The 13,913-nt window shown below is 50.3% G+C and overlaps 2 protein-coding genes across 9 annotated transcripts in view; one reads left to right on the forward strand and one right to left on the reverse strand.

Annotated features, from left to right (window-relative positions):
* The window catches only part of Gatad2a (GATA zinc finger domain containing 2A), a 97,877-nt gene that overhangs the window by 21,235 nt on the left and 62,729 nt on the right, over positions 1-13,913 (forward strand). The window contains exon 1 of one of the 8 annotated variants that reach the window (XM_052752701.1): positions 3,959-4,229. The exons of 3 other annotated variants lie outside the window; for them this stretch is intronic. The gene's annotated coding sequence lies outside the window, so the exon portion shown is untranslated. Of the gene's footprint in view, positions 1-3,958; positions 4,230-13,913 lie in introns of those variants that run through there. 4 more of the 8 variants (XM_052752695.1, XM_052752704.1, XM_052752700.1 and 1 more) reach the window with 4 other exon arrangements.
* On the reverse strand, positions 4,075-4,737 carry LOC128119347 (basic proline-rich protein-like). The gene has a single exon (XM_052752757.1). The coding sequence runs from the start codon at positions 4,735-4,737 to the stop codon at positions 4,075-4,077; it is 663 nt and encodes a 220-aa protein (XP_052608717.1).

The raw sequence follows: 13,913 nt of genomic DNA on the forward strand, positions 1-13,913 counted from the left end.
CTCTCTACACAGTCACTCACGACTTCATCCACTCCCTGCACAGTCACTCAGGACTTCATCCACTCTCTACACAGTCACCCAGGACTTCATCCACTCTACACAGTTACCCAGAACTTCATCCAATCTTTACACAGTCACCTAGGACTTCTTCCACTCTACACAGTCACTCAGGACTTCATCCACTCTCTACACAGTCACCCAGGACTTCATCCACTCTACACAGTTACTCAGGACTTCATCCATTCTTTACACTTTCACCCAGGGCTTCCTACACTGGGGATAGAACCCAGGACATCCACATGATAAGAAAGCCCTCTAGAACTAACCTAGCTTTAGCTTTCTGCTTTACTTTGAAACAGGGTCTGTCTAAATGCCTGACTTTGTGAAAAGAAATTTCTTGGGGGACCTGACACTGTTTAAGTTACCCAAGTTGGCCTTGAACTCACTTTGTAGCTCAGGGTACCTCAAGCCTCTCTGGTAGCAGGATGATGGGCCTGTGTCCCTAGGCCAGATGGCTCTTTTTTTTTTTTTTTAATACTGCTGGGAACATAATCTAGGGCCTCTAGCTTGCTAGTCACTGGCTTATTTCTTGAGCTGCAGCTGAGTCCAGCTGAGTGTCCCCCTTCTCTCTTCCTCATTCTAGTTTTTTGAGACTGGATCTCCTGTGACTCAAATTAGCCATGAGCTCCTGATCCTTCTGCTCTGCTTCCTGAGTGCTGGATGATAGATGTGCACCTGATTCTTAGGAATGCATTCTGTAAACTGGGGTCGTTCTGTCTTTCTGTCAGCTTGTAGAGTATGTTTCTGCTGGCCTCTCACCTGTGAAGCTCTTGGGACCCTTGTTCTCCTAGTTCTTGGTAGGAATGCATTTTAAGTTTTGTTCACCAGAAACTTGAAAGGAACTTTTGAATTGAAAAGTGTAGTGTTGCCGGGCATGGTGGTGTACACTTTTAGTCCCAGCACTTGAGAGACAGAGGCAGGTGGATGAGTTTGAGGCCAAACCAAATCAAAACAACAACAGCAACAACAACAACAAAAAAAAAAAAAAAAAAAGAAAGAAAAGAAAAAGAAAAAAAATTAAAGTGCAGTGAGACCATCATTCAGCAGGGCACACTGCCCTGCTCCTGTGCTCCTGTGCTCGCTGTGGGTCCATGGGCCAGCCCCAGCTTTTGCTATAAAAGGAGACATGAACATGGAGTTTAGCCCCCAAGGTTTTTTTCTTCTTCTCCCCTTCAGTACCTTCATTGTGTAGGAACAGGCTCAGATGTTAGTTTATTTAATAGTGTATTTAAAAGATGATTAGACTATTTTTACAGTGGTTAGGATATAAGGAGGCCTGGCTATTATTAGCAAAGTTTTTTTTTTTTTTTTTTTACTTTTCTTTCTCTCTGCTCTTCCCTGGGGTTCTGGCATGCTGGGCAAGGGTTCCACTGTTGAGCTACAGCTCCTGTTAGAGAAGTGTTTCGAAAGTGTTTCACTAACAGTTTGTTCGTAGAGCAGAGAGAGCAGAGGAAAACATGGCTGTTAATTAGGGTGTCTGCAGATGGACAGTGGAGTGAGTAGGTGATTGCCTCATGTTTCTTAAGAGCCTGCCCAAAGCACCCAGGCAGAGAGATTTCCATCCAAGCAGCTAAGTCAAAAAGGGACCCCCAAAGGGCCTGCATCTACCATTACTTCATCATTTGTTCCCCTGGCTCTGCTGCTGTCACAGAAGGAAACCTTGTGGTGTTTTACCTTTGCTTTCCACTCAATACTTTCTCAGCTGAAGCAGCCTACCTGTCACCAGTCTACAAGACAGTGTCATTAGTATGTCACAGCTGAGGCCTCCTTCTTTAAACAGGACAGTTTGTCACCTTGGTGACTCACAAAGGGCTCAACAGCTCAGACTCTGGAATTCTTACCTTGGCCTGGAGTTTCAGGTCTCCCACTTGACCAGACTTGGTTCTTTTCGTGGTTGGCATTGATAGGAACCACCTCAGTAGGTGAGGTAGCATTTTGCTTGTTTTGCTGTAATGCACACCATCTGATTAATCACTGTGGATTACGTTAGAGCAACAGTGCTGTGTATAGTGGAAGCCCTGGATACTGCCTACCCAGTTTTGCACTGGCATGGCCCTGCAGGCTCCTGAACTACATACAGCTGGTCAAGTTCGAGAGCTTTGTTTGAATCGAAACATTCACATTTCTTTCTCAAGTTCCCCCTTTGGTATTTTGTATCTTTTTGAAGTTGAAGAATGCTCCTCTTCCGAGGTCCTGCAAGATGTTGCATTAAACTTGGAAGTTTAGGTGTACCGTGGGATCAGTGACAAAGTTGCCAATGTATGTGGAACTCCACAGATAATTCAGAAGGGCTTTAGGAAGGCAGTGTTGAGGACGAGCATTTCTGTAAAGCTTGTTCCATAGGAAATATTTTTCAAATTTGGGGTGAGATCCACTTGTGGGTGGGAGTACATTGATGGTTTTCTCAACTAAACACAACGGAAGCCATTAGATTATGTTACCGTTGTGTGGTGACACGTTTCAGTTATGTATGTTATAAAAAAGCCACTTCAACAGTTTTCAGGAGTCCAGGCGTCTGTCACATCACAAACTGTTTTAAGGCTGGAATAGGAACATGGCAGGAGCCTATTTTGGTGATTTGAATATTGTCAACTGCTTTGTGACACTAGGCTTTCTCCCCCCCACCCCCCCATCTCAAGACAGGGTTTCTCTGTGTAGCCTAGCCTTAGCTGTCCTGGGACTCCATCTGTAGACCGGGCTGGCCTTGATTCAGACCCACCTGCCTCAAGGCTTTCTATTCTATTTTTTAATTTTTAGATTAAAAAATGTTTATTTGATATGTACGAGTGTTTAGCCTGCATGTGTGTCCTTGTGTACCACATGAGCACTTGGTGCCTGAGGAGATGGGGAGCCTCCATGTGGGTGCTGAGAATAGAACCCAGGTCTTTCACGACAAACAAGAAGTCCCCTTAACCACCGAGCCAACTTTCCAGCCCTTAGCTTTCTTTTCTTAAGTTTTCTTTATGATTTGTATGAGTGTTTTGTCTGCATGTATGTCTGTGCACTAGGTATGTGCTTGAGTTCAGAAGAAGGCATAGATCCCCTGGAACTGTAGTTATGGACGGTTGTAAGCCACCGTAGGGGTGCTGGTACCTACGGAGCCATTGCTGCAGATGTGTTTTCTTTTTTTTTAGATTAACATTTATTTATGAGTGCATGTTTGTGCCAGAGGACAACTTGTGAGAATGGTACTCGGGGCATTAGTCTTGCCATCTTGCTGCTCTGACAATAGACTTTCTATGAACTTTGTACTTTTCCCCGTTGAAATTGTAAATTGGTGTTAGGTGCTTCATGACTTCCCCAAACTCGCTTCCTTTCTGGTTATATTGTCTTCTCGGTGCTAACTGGAGAGGTCTGGGCGCAGGTTTGTTTTCTTGGGGATTTCATTTTCTCCAGAAGCATAGGCCAGGTGTGGATGACTGGAGGGGGACAGCGGTCCATCACCGTGTCTGGAGGTGGGTAGGCTCCGTGGGTAGGTTGTTTCTTCTAAGAACTGTCCGCGGCTCGGGGGTGGGGGTGGGGGGGGCAGGGAACCGCTCAGCCGATAGCACCCTCTCCCAGGAGGTCAACACCGAAGTTCTGGAGAGGGAGGCTCGCGAGGCCCTGGGCGCGTGTTTCAGAGTTGCCGCGCAGGGCCCAGGCGAGGTCAGCGTGAGTCAGCCCTGGGCGCGGCCGGGCTGTTCGCGCCAAGCTGGCCACGGCCCGAGGGGGCGCGCAGTAGCTCCTGTGGAAAACCCAGCAGCCCAGCGCTAAGTCGCCGATCTACCGGGCGGGGAGGGCGGCGCTTCCGGGGAGGCCCGCCCGACCCCGCCTCCAGAACCACGCCCACAACAGACCACGCCCACAAGAGCCCCTCCCCTCCCAGGGCCCCGCCCATCCGGGCGCGGGCGGGCGGCGTCGCCTTTAAGAGCTCCCCGGTGTTTTGGGGGCCGCGGGCCGGGCGCGCTGACCTGGTGCGCATGTCCCGGGCGGTGACGCCGGCGCCGGGCTCCATGTGTGCGGCCGAGGGGCGCATTATCTGGCCGGCGGCGCGGGCGGGCGGAGCGGCGGAGCGAGCGCCGCGGGCCCGGGCGGCCCCTCAGGCGCAGCGAGCACGCGCGGCCGGCGCCCCCCGCCCCCCGCTCCGTGGACACGCGCGCTGCCCCCGGGCCCGGTCGGTGCGCGGCCCGGTAAGTTCCCAGCAAACTTGGCCAGGCGGGGCGGGGGCGCGGGAAAGTGGGAGCTCGGTCGCATACGGCGAGCTGCGCTGCGGTTCGCTTCGCTCGCGCCGCGGGAAAGTTCCCCGCCGCCCGCGCACGTGGGTCTGGGGGCCGGGGTCCCGGGAAGTGGCCAAGCAATCTCGTTGCCTCTTGAGCTTTTCGGGCTGGGAGGCCGTACCGGCGGGGGCGGCGGGAGCGGCGGGAGCGCAGCACGTGGGCCAGTGGCGTGGGGCGAGGGTCCACGCGAGGGTCGGGGGTCCCGGCCCCGCGGCGGCGTTGAATCCGGCGGCGGCGGCGGCGGCGGCGGCTGCGGCGGCGGAGGATCCCGTGTCAGAATAAGAGTCCCCGCGCGCCCACGCCTGCAGGGCTGGCCCTCCCCTCCGCACCCCCCCTCGTCCTGCTTGGGCTCGCGCCCTTCCTGCTTGACCCCGGGGAGCCAGGGGACCCTTCCCCCTCTCCTGGTTCCTGGCTTCCTCATGGCCCTCCACTTTAAATTTGCCTCCGGGTCTATGAGGTGGCTCTATTAATTTCTTTTTTTCTTCCACCTGGAACGGGTTGGCATCAGTGACTAGACAGCAGCAGCTGGCCTTTAAAGGGATTAATGCCAAGAATCGGAATTGATCACTTCAACAAGGAAAGGCTTCTGGGCAGGCCTCAGCCGCAGCCGGACACCGATATGGGTCTGTGCTCACTGAGACCCAGAAATGAATGGGGATCCCTTATTGGGACCTGTATGGCAGTCTGTTTCCTCTCTGCCCCTGCAGTTTAGCAGAGGCTGCAAGTTCTACGTACCTGACCCACTGCAGGTAGTTCACCCTTATCTTGAGGCTTTGGATTCTTTAGGACAAAGTCCGGGTGAGTCTCCAGAGCCTTGAATTTTTCTTCACAGCGTTTACTTCCTTTTGCCTTCTTGGAGTACACGGCGCTCCCCACATCCCTGTTAATGTGTGTGTGTGTCCATTCACAAAGTGACAACTGGTTGTGGACAGAACCCTATATGCTGAGCTTCAGTCTTGTTTTGATCTCATCCTGCCCTTCAGAGAGTACAACTTTTTTAAAAGTAACATTATACCACAGCACTGTATGTGAATACCCTCCAGTCCATAGCTTAGACCTGGCCCTCAGATAGGAGAACCTGCTGTGTGCAAGTGCCAAGTTTCCTTTGCAAATATAGCAAGTAGAAGAAGAAATGATCCCTGGGATGTAGGGTTCGTAATACCTATCTACTTTCCAGTTGAGGAGTTAAAGCTTCTGAAGGCCCTGCTGTGTGTCCCCTCCCCACGTTCCCTGTCCCCCTCTCCCGGTTTCCGCCTCTTAGTGGAGGGGCAAAGATGGGCTTGTGGTTCCTCTCAGCGTTAGAGTCGGGGAAGGCTGCTGTTTTCAGCCTGCTTATAAGAATTCCCCCAGCTCCAGAACATGAGCCAAGCTCCTTGTACCTCTGCATGGAGGCGGCGTAATCTGGTGACAAGAACACCATGCCAGCCTTGCTGTGTCCCCGGAGAACGGAATCCAGCTGGCCTTTGAGGGGCACAGCCACTAGGCTGCTGCGGACTCAGAGTTCTCTAGAGGAAACAGTTAAGTGTGGGAATTTTGAGAGCAGTTCCCTAGGCTTTCTTCACTCACTACCCACCTCTTATTCTTCATCTGCTCCCCGAAATTCTGAAGCATTTTTAAAAAAATGTTATTTTTTTTTTGGTGTGTTTGCGCTCATGAATGTGTGGAATCAGTGGACAACTTTCTGGAGTTGCTTCTCCTCCACCGTGTGGGTTCCAGAGAAAAAGTTTAGATGCTCAGGCTTGGGGGCAAGTATCTTTCCCAGCTGAGAACCCTGCCACAACCTTCTCTTTAATTCAGGGGTTGCCTTTAGCCTTGGAAGCAGTGTAGTGCAGGAAATGGGAGCATTTGTGCATTACTGATTGATCACCATGCCTTGTTAGTTCCACTCTGATGACATTTCTTTAGTGTCATGTCATCTCTATTAATGTGTCATTTGGCAGGTCCTGTGATGAAGCATATTATGATGGTGACAGATCTGTGCAGTGTTTGGGTCTGAGCCTCCTCAGGAAGCTTTCTGGAAGCTGTTGTGTCTGTGTGCTGCCCCACCCACCCCCAGGAAGGAGCTATTTTATGTTGGTTTGGTTTTGTTTCTTTTTGAGACAGGGTCTCACTCTAGCCAAGGCTGGCTTAGAATCACCCTATAGCCCAGGCTGGCCTCAAACTTTGTATAATCCTCAGCCCTTATTTGAGTAATAAAGCACATTGTTAAGACTTAGATGCTCAGTTCTTCAGTAGCTGCCTGACTTGTTCTGCATCATTTATTCTGTGAATTTCTGGCATTGCAAATAGTGATTTGCAGATTGATTTATTCAGTGTGTATCGGTGTGCATACTGTGCCTCTGGCTCTGTACTAGGAATCACTTCTCAGGAGAGGTACAGTGAGGGTAGTGGGCTAAGAAAACTTAGAGGGGACAGAGGGAGAAGGGCTGTGTGACCTTGTGGGCTGGGGCTTTTCCCTTTGGGGGTCACAGGATAAGTAGGGGTTGAGTACATCAAGAGAAAAATGGAGAGTTTCTGGATGGAGAGTGCTTGAGCTGAAGGCAGACTGGAATTGTTCAGTGTGTGTTGATCATGTGTGTGTGTGTGGGCCCTCTGTTGTGTGACCACTCCCCCCCATCTTGTGGACAGGCTTGGCAGGCTGGCAGCTGGGATTTCCCCTGAGAGCAGTGGCACTCATCAAAGGGGGCCAGACAGAGACCAGGCCAAGACCTCTCTGGGTCTGAAAGGATGTAGGTGGGAAAGCAGCAATGCCATTCAGCAATGTGGTATCTGTTCTTCTGGAGAAAATTAAGATCTTGACTTCAGAAGTCTTGGTTTTTAGCCCTTCTAGAGAGTTGGGCTTAAGACCAGACCAGACCAGCCACTGAGTGCCTGGGTGTTGAGAAAGCCCCTGCTTGGACTCCAGTCCCCCCCCCCCCCCCCCCCCCCCCCCTTGAGACAGGGTTTCTCCATGTAGTTTTGGTGCCTGTCCTGGATCTCGCTCTGTAGACCAGGCTGGCCTCGAACTCACAGAGATCCGCCTGGCTCTGCCTCCCAAGTGCTGGGATTAAAGGCTTGCGCCACCACCGCCTGGCTATGGACTCCAGTTTTCTGTCCCTCACAGGAGCAGCAGGGCTGTTTTCTTTGCCCTCATAAGTGAGGTAATTTATGCTCAGTGTGGAGAGCTGGGAAGATTATGAAACAGGCTATAGGTGCAGTCTTAGAGGAGCATGGCTGGGCCTTCCTCCCAAGAACCAGAAGAACAAGTTGTCAGTGCCACAGTTTGAGGCTGAGTGTGGTTATTGGTTAAGCATGGATGCTGCTTCAGGAGGTGACAGACTGTCAGGTAGCAGGACTGACTTCCTGCTCCACTTGTACAAAGTGGCCTCTTTGGATTGAACGAGGAAGGCAGTGATGGTTGAACTGATCACACAGCAAAGTAGAAGTCCCCATACTGGTATCTTCAGGAAAAAAGAGTGTCCGTTTTTCTAGGCACCAGAAGACTCTTGCCAGTGTGATCCAGGAGAATGTTGGGCTTAGTCCCCTGTCCCTCCCCTTCCCAGAGCTTTCCAGGCTGTATTTGTGACCTCTTTTTGTCTGATGAAAATGTAGGTTAGTCTTTTAGAAGACAAAGGAATTTATTTTAATAGAATACTCATAGGTAGCCTCAGGATGGGACTGGGAGCCTTCAGGTTGCCCAGCCAGGGCCTCTTGCCACATCTGTGGGCTGCACCAGCCTTCTCTTCAACCTCAGAGAAGCACTTGCTGTTTTCCAGGTGTCCTCCTTAGGGACTTAGATTCCATATTCTGTTCTAGTTTTCAGTTCTGGGGTTCCTCATAGGAAAGGTCTGGTGACGCCTCTTTCAGAGCCAGAGCACCCATCTGGGCTCGGGGGTCGGGAATGGAGAAGAGCTCCTAGCAGGTTGAGGTGGGAGTTGTGGAGGTTTGGGGTTGTAGAACTCTGGAGCTACTTGTCCTCAAGGCTAGCAAAGTGCCAAGTGGAGAGCTGTGGCTGGGGGAGAGGGTAAAGGCTGCTTGTCTGAAGGATTTGTTGACAACTCTTCTAGACCCCCACCTGGCTAGTTTGATCTTTCTGTTCCTGTCGCCTACCTGAGGTGGTGCTTTTAAGTGCTTTAGACTGGTCTGACTTAGCCTGTTCTGCCTGGGTGTGAGCCCCGCCTGCCACTTGCTAGTGACTGGCTGCTGCTGACCCGCCCTTTGGTCTCCTTTTCTGGAAAGGGGGTGGTGCTTTCTATCTGCTTGGGGAGGTTGTGTTGGGAGTTAGTGAGATAAGGAATGCTCACAATCTCTTCATGCCTGGGGTGTGGACATGGGCTTCAGCACAGTGGAGTGCGGTTCGGGATGCCAGGCCATAGTGTATTCCTGTATGGAGCACCTTCACCCTGCAACAGATCATCAGTGTCTGTGTGCCTTGTGGAATTTCGCCTCAGCTTTGTGTGACAGCCTGGCCTCATGTTCCATCCAGATGAAGGAGGCAAAGTCCAATACCATGAGGAGGTGCTTGGGAGTGTCACCTTCTGGGCTGTTCTCTGAAGAACTCATCCCCCATCTTTCTCACTTTGTTTTCTCTGCTAGTCACAGGCCTCTCTGGTAACACCAAATGGCCAGGTTGGCTCTGCCCTCATGAAAGGAAGCAGCTTTCTTATAGAGCCCAGCACTCCCGCTTCAGGGCAGATCTGTCATGAGTCCTTTGGGAGCTGTGGGTCCTACTCAACTGTCTTTGTCATGGTGTAGCTGCTGGTGGGTTGTAGTGTGTGTCCATAGTGACCTCTGGGAGCACTAGGGCCCTTCATTTTTCTAGAGTCCCTTCTAGAGAACAGCTCTCCAGGTACTCTTCAGCCAGCCTGAGTAGGCAGAGCTGTCTGTCACTGCTTAGTTTAACTGTTTTTTGTCTTGGGTGGGCCACCTGGCCATATATCCTCAACTTACTCATCTGTGGGCAAGGGATTTCGACTTTCTAGGATAGCTGTGAGGAAAGTGGGAAGTGTCAACAGTCGGGGTCTCCCCTCTTCTCCTTACCTTGGGGCCGAAATCTCCTAGTGAATCACTCAGATTCAGCAGCTGGGTCTTTTTCTCTTGGAGGAGGGGTAGAGGAGGACAGGGTTTCTCTGTAGCCCTGGCTGGCCTGGAACTTGACATATAGACCAGGCTGGCCTCCTTTTTTTAATTTTTATTTTTTTTCTGAGACCAAATTTCTCTATGTAGCCTCAGCTGTCCTGGAACTCACTCAGTAGACCAGGCTGGGCTTGAACTCACAGAGATCTGCCTGCCTCCCAAATGCTGGTCTTAAAGGCGTGTGCCACCACAGACTGGCCTCTTAATTTACAGAGACCTGCCTGAATCTGCCTCTCAAGGAGTACACTACCATGTGGCTGGGTTTTCTTTATGGCGGAATCGTACCACAAGCCAAGGGTGTGGAGGTTGGTTGGTTGGTTTAGATTTATTTATTTAATTTTGTGTATTAGTGTTCTGCCTGCATGTATGTTTGTGCACCATGTGCATGCCTGGTGCCTGTGGAGGTCAAAAAAGGGCATCAGATCCCCTGGAACTGGAGTTGCAGGTGAGCCACCATGTGGATGCTAGGAACAGAACCTGAGTCTTCTGCAAAAGCAGCCAGTGCTCTAATTGCTGAGCCATCTCTCCAGCCCTGAGTGTGGAGTAGTTCCTGGTGCTGAATCCTCAGGAAGAGGGTGGGAGCTTGACCTCAGTAGCCTGGGCTATCCTGAAAGAAAGAGGAGCACCTGTGTGCTAAACCTGCCTTCTGACCTACCTCAGCACTGCCCCAGACATAGCTTCAGCAGCACATGGCCTTTGACTTGGCATTGTAGAACACATCCTTACCTTAGCTGACTGTTCACTTCAGCTGGTGAGCTGGACGCAGGTCTACAATTTCTGTCCTTTGAATTTCTAGGTGTAGGTTTTGTGAGATGCAGAGCTATAGTTTCTTGTGTGCTTATCCTCATTTGTGTCCATAGACGGAACATTTTTTTCTAGCTGCTTTTGGAGGTTTGACTAGGAAAACAGAATGTCAAAAAAATGTGTGTATGTGCACAGCTGTTCTGTGTGCACACCCTCTACCTTGTTTCTTTGCTAGAGTCTTCCTGAGCCTGGAACTTGCTTATTTTCAGCTTGGCTGGCATTCAGTGAGGAACAGCACTGGGGTAGGCAAGTAGCTGTGATGTACTTATTATAAGGTGCTGGGAACTGAGCTCAGGTTCTCATGTCTAAGCAGCGGGTCCTTTTACCTTTTAAGCCATTTATTTAGCCTCTTGTTTTCTGTTTTTTTGACTGTAGCCCAGGTTGGACTTGAATTTGTGGTGGTCCTCCTGCCTTTGCTTCCTAAAGGTTGGGATCACAGGTGTGTTCCATGAGTGCTTAGCCAAACCAAATTGTCTAAGAACTGGATTGAATGGGTTGAGTCACTTTGGCCTGTGGCATACTTGGCTTGGGTGTCGTTGACTGGACGCCTGAGGTTTTTCTGCAGTGTCTCATTTGGTACTCTAGCTTGTGAGTAGGTCAAATCCTGTAAGTGGTGGAGTTTCCTCAGAGGATTCTTGAGCCAGCTCGGTCCTGGGTTCTCTTATGCCCATTGATGGGAGCACAGTTCTTGGTATGGTTGCCTCTTTCTTAACTTGCTTGGTAGATGAACTGATGGCTCCTGCTTCCCTCCAGGAAAGTTTGCATGTTTGTTTGAGGCAGAGTCTCACTGTGTAGCTCTGGCTGCCTAGAACTTGATATATTGACCAGGCTGGTCTCATACTCAGAGAGAGCCACCTGATCCACTCTGTCTCCTGAGTGCTGGAATTAAAGGAGTGTGTCATCGTGCCCAGAGGAGATTATTTTTCAAAGACTTATATTTTTATGTTTGTTTGCATGAATGACTGTGTATACTGTCTGTATACTTGGTACCTGCAGAGGCAGTAAGTAGACTGTGGGACCCCTGGATGGATGGTTGTGAACCATCATATGGGTGCTGGGAATTGAACCAGAGTTTTGTACAAGAACAGTCAGTTCTTTTAACCACTGAGCCATCTCCAACCTGTTTCTGTTTCTGTTTTTGCAGTAGAATTTTGTGCAATCTTTCCTCCTTTCCACCTGTAGAAGTAGTTCCTGGTGCTGAATCCTCAGGAAGAGGGTGGGAGCTTGACCTCAGTAGCCTGGCCTGCTTTATTCATTTTTGATTTTTGAGATAGGGTCTTTCTTTCTTTTTGGTTTTTTGAGACAGGGTTTCTCGGTGTAGTTTTGGTACCTGTCCTGGATCTCGCTCTGTAGACCAGGCTGACCTTGAACTCACAGAGATCTGCCTGGCTGGGATTAAAGGCGTGCGCCACCACAGCCCTGTGGGTCTTTCTATGTACACTTCGCTGCACTGTCCTTGGAACTCACTCTATAGAGCAGGCTGGCCCTTAATTCACAGAGATTCACCTGTCTTTGTCCTGAGTGATGGGGTTAAAGGTGTGCATCACCGCACCCAGCTGTTTATTATCGTGTATGCATGATTTGTAATTGTGGGCATGTCTCTCTTTCCACCTTTAACTGGGTTCCAGAGAATGGACTCTAGTTGCCAGGCCTGTAGCATGTAAGTGCTTTTACTGTGCTTAGCCATCTTGCTGGCCGTTTTGAAATATTTTTTGGTATTAAGTCCTGAGTGTGGATGGCAGTGTGATCATGTTTATCAGGCTGTTGCATTAGGAGCAGATAGGCTGAGGGTGCTGCTTAATGGCATTAGCATGCTTGAGGCCCTGGGCCTAGCCATAATAAAAGAGTACCTTTTGGGGGTCCAGAAGGTAGCTCAGTGGGTGAAGCAGGTGTGAGGACCTGAATTTGGATACCTAGAGCCCCTAAGTAAAGCTGGACACAGAGCTTGCGTCTGTAATCCTATTGTTCCTACAAAGATGGGAGAGGGTACAGGAGAATTCTAGGAATTTCAAGGGTTAGCTAGCCTAGTGTACATAGCAGTGAACTCTTGGACAGGGCACTTTGTCTCCAGGTGGATAGTGAGGACTGAAACTTACGGTTGTCCCTTACTGCCACACATACACTTTGGCATGCATGCACCTGTATTGACACACATGAACATGTACCCCTCCCTCTCTTTCTCTCTCTCTCTCTCTCTCTCTCTCTCTCACACACACACACACACACACACACACACACACACACACACACACACACACACACGGTGGTGGGGGTTGGGGGGGGAGATTTTTGTGCCGGGTGATTGTGGCACATGCCTTTAATCCCAGCACTCTTGGGAGGCAGAGCCAGGTGGATATCTCTGAGTTCAAGGCCAGCCTGGTCTACAGAGCAAGATCCAGGACAGGTACCAAAACTACACAGAAAAACCCTGTCTCAGAAAAAAAAAAAAGTAATTTGTAATTTTTGGGGCAGCAGACAGTTGTAGCAGCATCCTTTGTGGGCTTTCCTCTGTGCTCTGCTCTGCTGAACCCCACGCTTCAGTGTGAGCCAGGAAACTCTTCATGGTACAGACTGGAAATTAAGACATCCCCCAAAGGGGGTAGACTTCCCACCACTGACTTGCAGTAGCAAAGAGAGCTTGGCAGCTGTCCACTCCTACAGTACCCTGGTTGGTCTGTCTGGCTTGCCCTTTACTTTAGGTTTGCTTAGGGTTAGGTTTGTTTTGTAGGTCCACTGGCTAGCTTCCTCCCTCCCGGCCTTGTCTGCTTTTGAGCCTGAGGTCATTGTGGGTGTCTGCTTAGAGGACAGGACGTGGGGAGGAAGTGATGCAGGGCTGCTGCAGGAATCTCAGGGCTTCCTGTCCCAGAAATCCAGTGGGTGATGGTTTAAAGCTTAAGTAGCACTTCCTTGTCTCATTAAGAAAGTAACTGTACCTAACTGCAGGCATACTTGAGGTCCAGAATTGGCCCTGGCAATGGGGAGCAGCAAGCAGAGCACCTGTCAGCCACTCAGCAGCTCTGACAATGCCTGAGTCAGTCCAGGGAGAGGTAAGATTGACACATCCTGTTAAGGATGATGTTGGTAGAGGGCTCAGTGTCTTGCATAATCTCCTGATCCATGCTGGAGTTAGAACCCCGGTCATGTCAGGCTGCCCCTCTTGTATGGCCTTTATGTTCAGAAAAGACGATTCAGTTACTAGGGTGCTTCTCACAACATCACAGGAGAGATGGAGCCGAAGAGGCTCCAGGGATCCTAGGGAAGCCAGGCTCTTGGCTTTGGGATTGGGTAGGTGACTTTTCTGATGACAGAGTGTTTGGGGATATGAGGTGTGGATTCTCTCTCCAGAGATACAGACAGCAACAAGGACAGGTGGACCCAGAGAAGGAACTTGTGCAGTGAGTGGCTTAGAGGCTGCTTCTTGTTGGCAATGATGAGAGCTCCCTGTATGTTGTCATGACTTACAGCAGAAGCAGGAAGGAGATGGAACTGCTCGTGGGCACCAGTTGGCTGTTTTAAAAGTCATTTTTTATTGGGGAGTGTGGAACCCAAGACCTTGTGCATGTTAGGCAAGAGCACTACCACTGAAAGGGCTCCCACTCCTTTTGAGCTGTTTTAAGTTTATTCAGAGGCTGGGGATAGAGCCCTTACATAGCACATGAGCCCTGAGGTTCAACATGA

Source organism: Peromyscus californicus, unplaced genomic scaffold (assembly GCF_007827085.1).
Source record: "Peromyscus californicus insignis strain IS unplaced genomic scaffold, ASM782708v3 Scaffold_23__1_contigs__length_62951481, whole genome shotgun sequence".
NCBI lineage: Eukaryota > Metazoa > Chordata > Mammalia > Rodentia > Cricetidae > Peromyscus > Peromyscus californicus.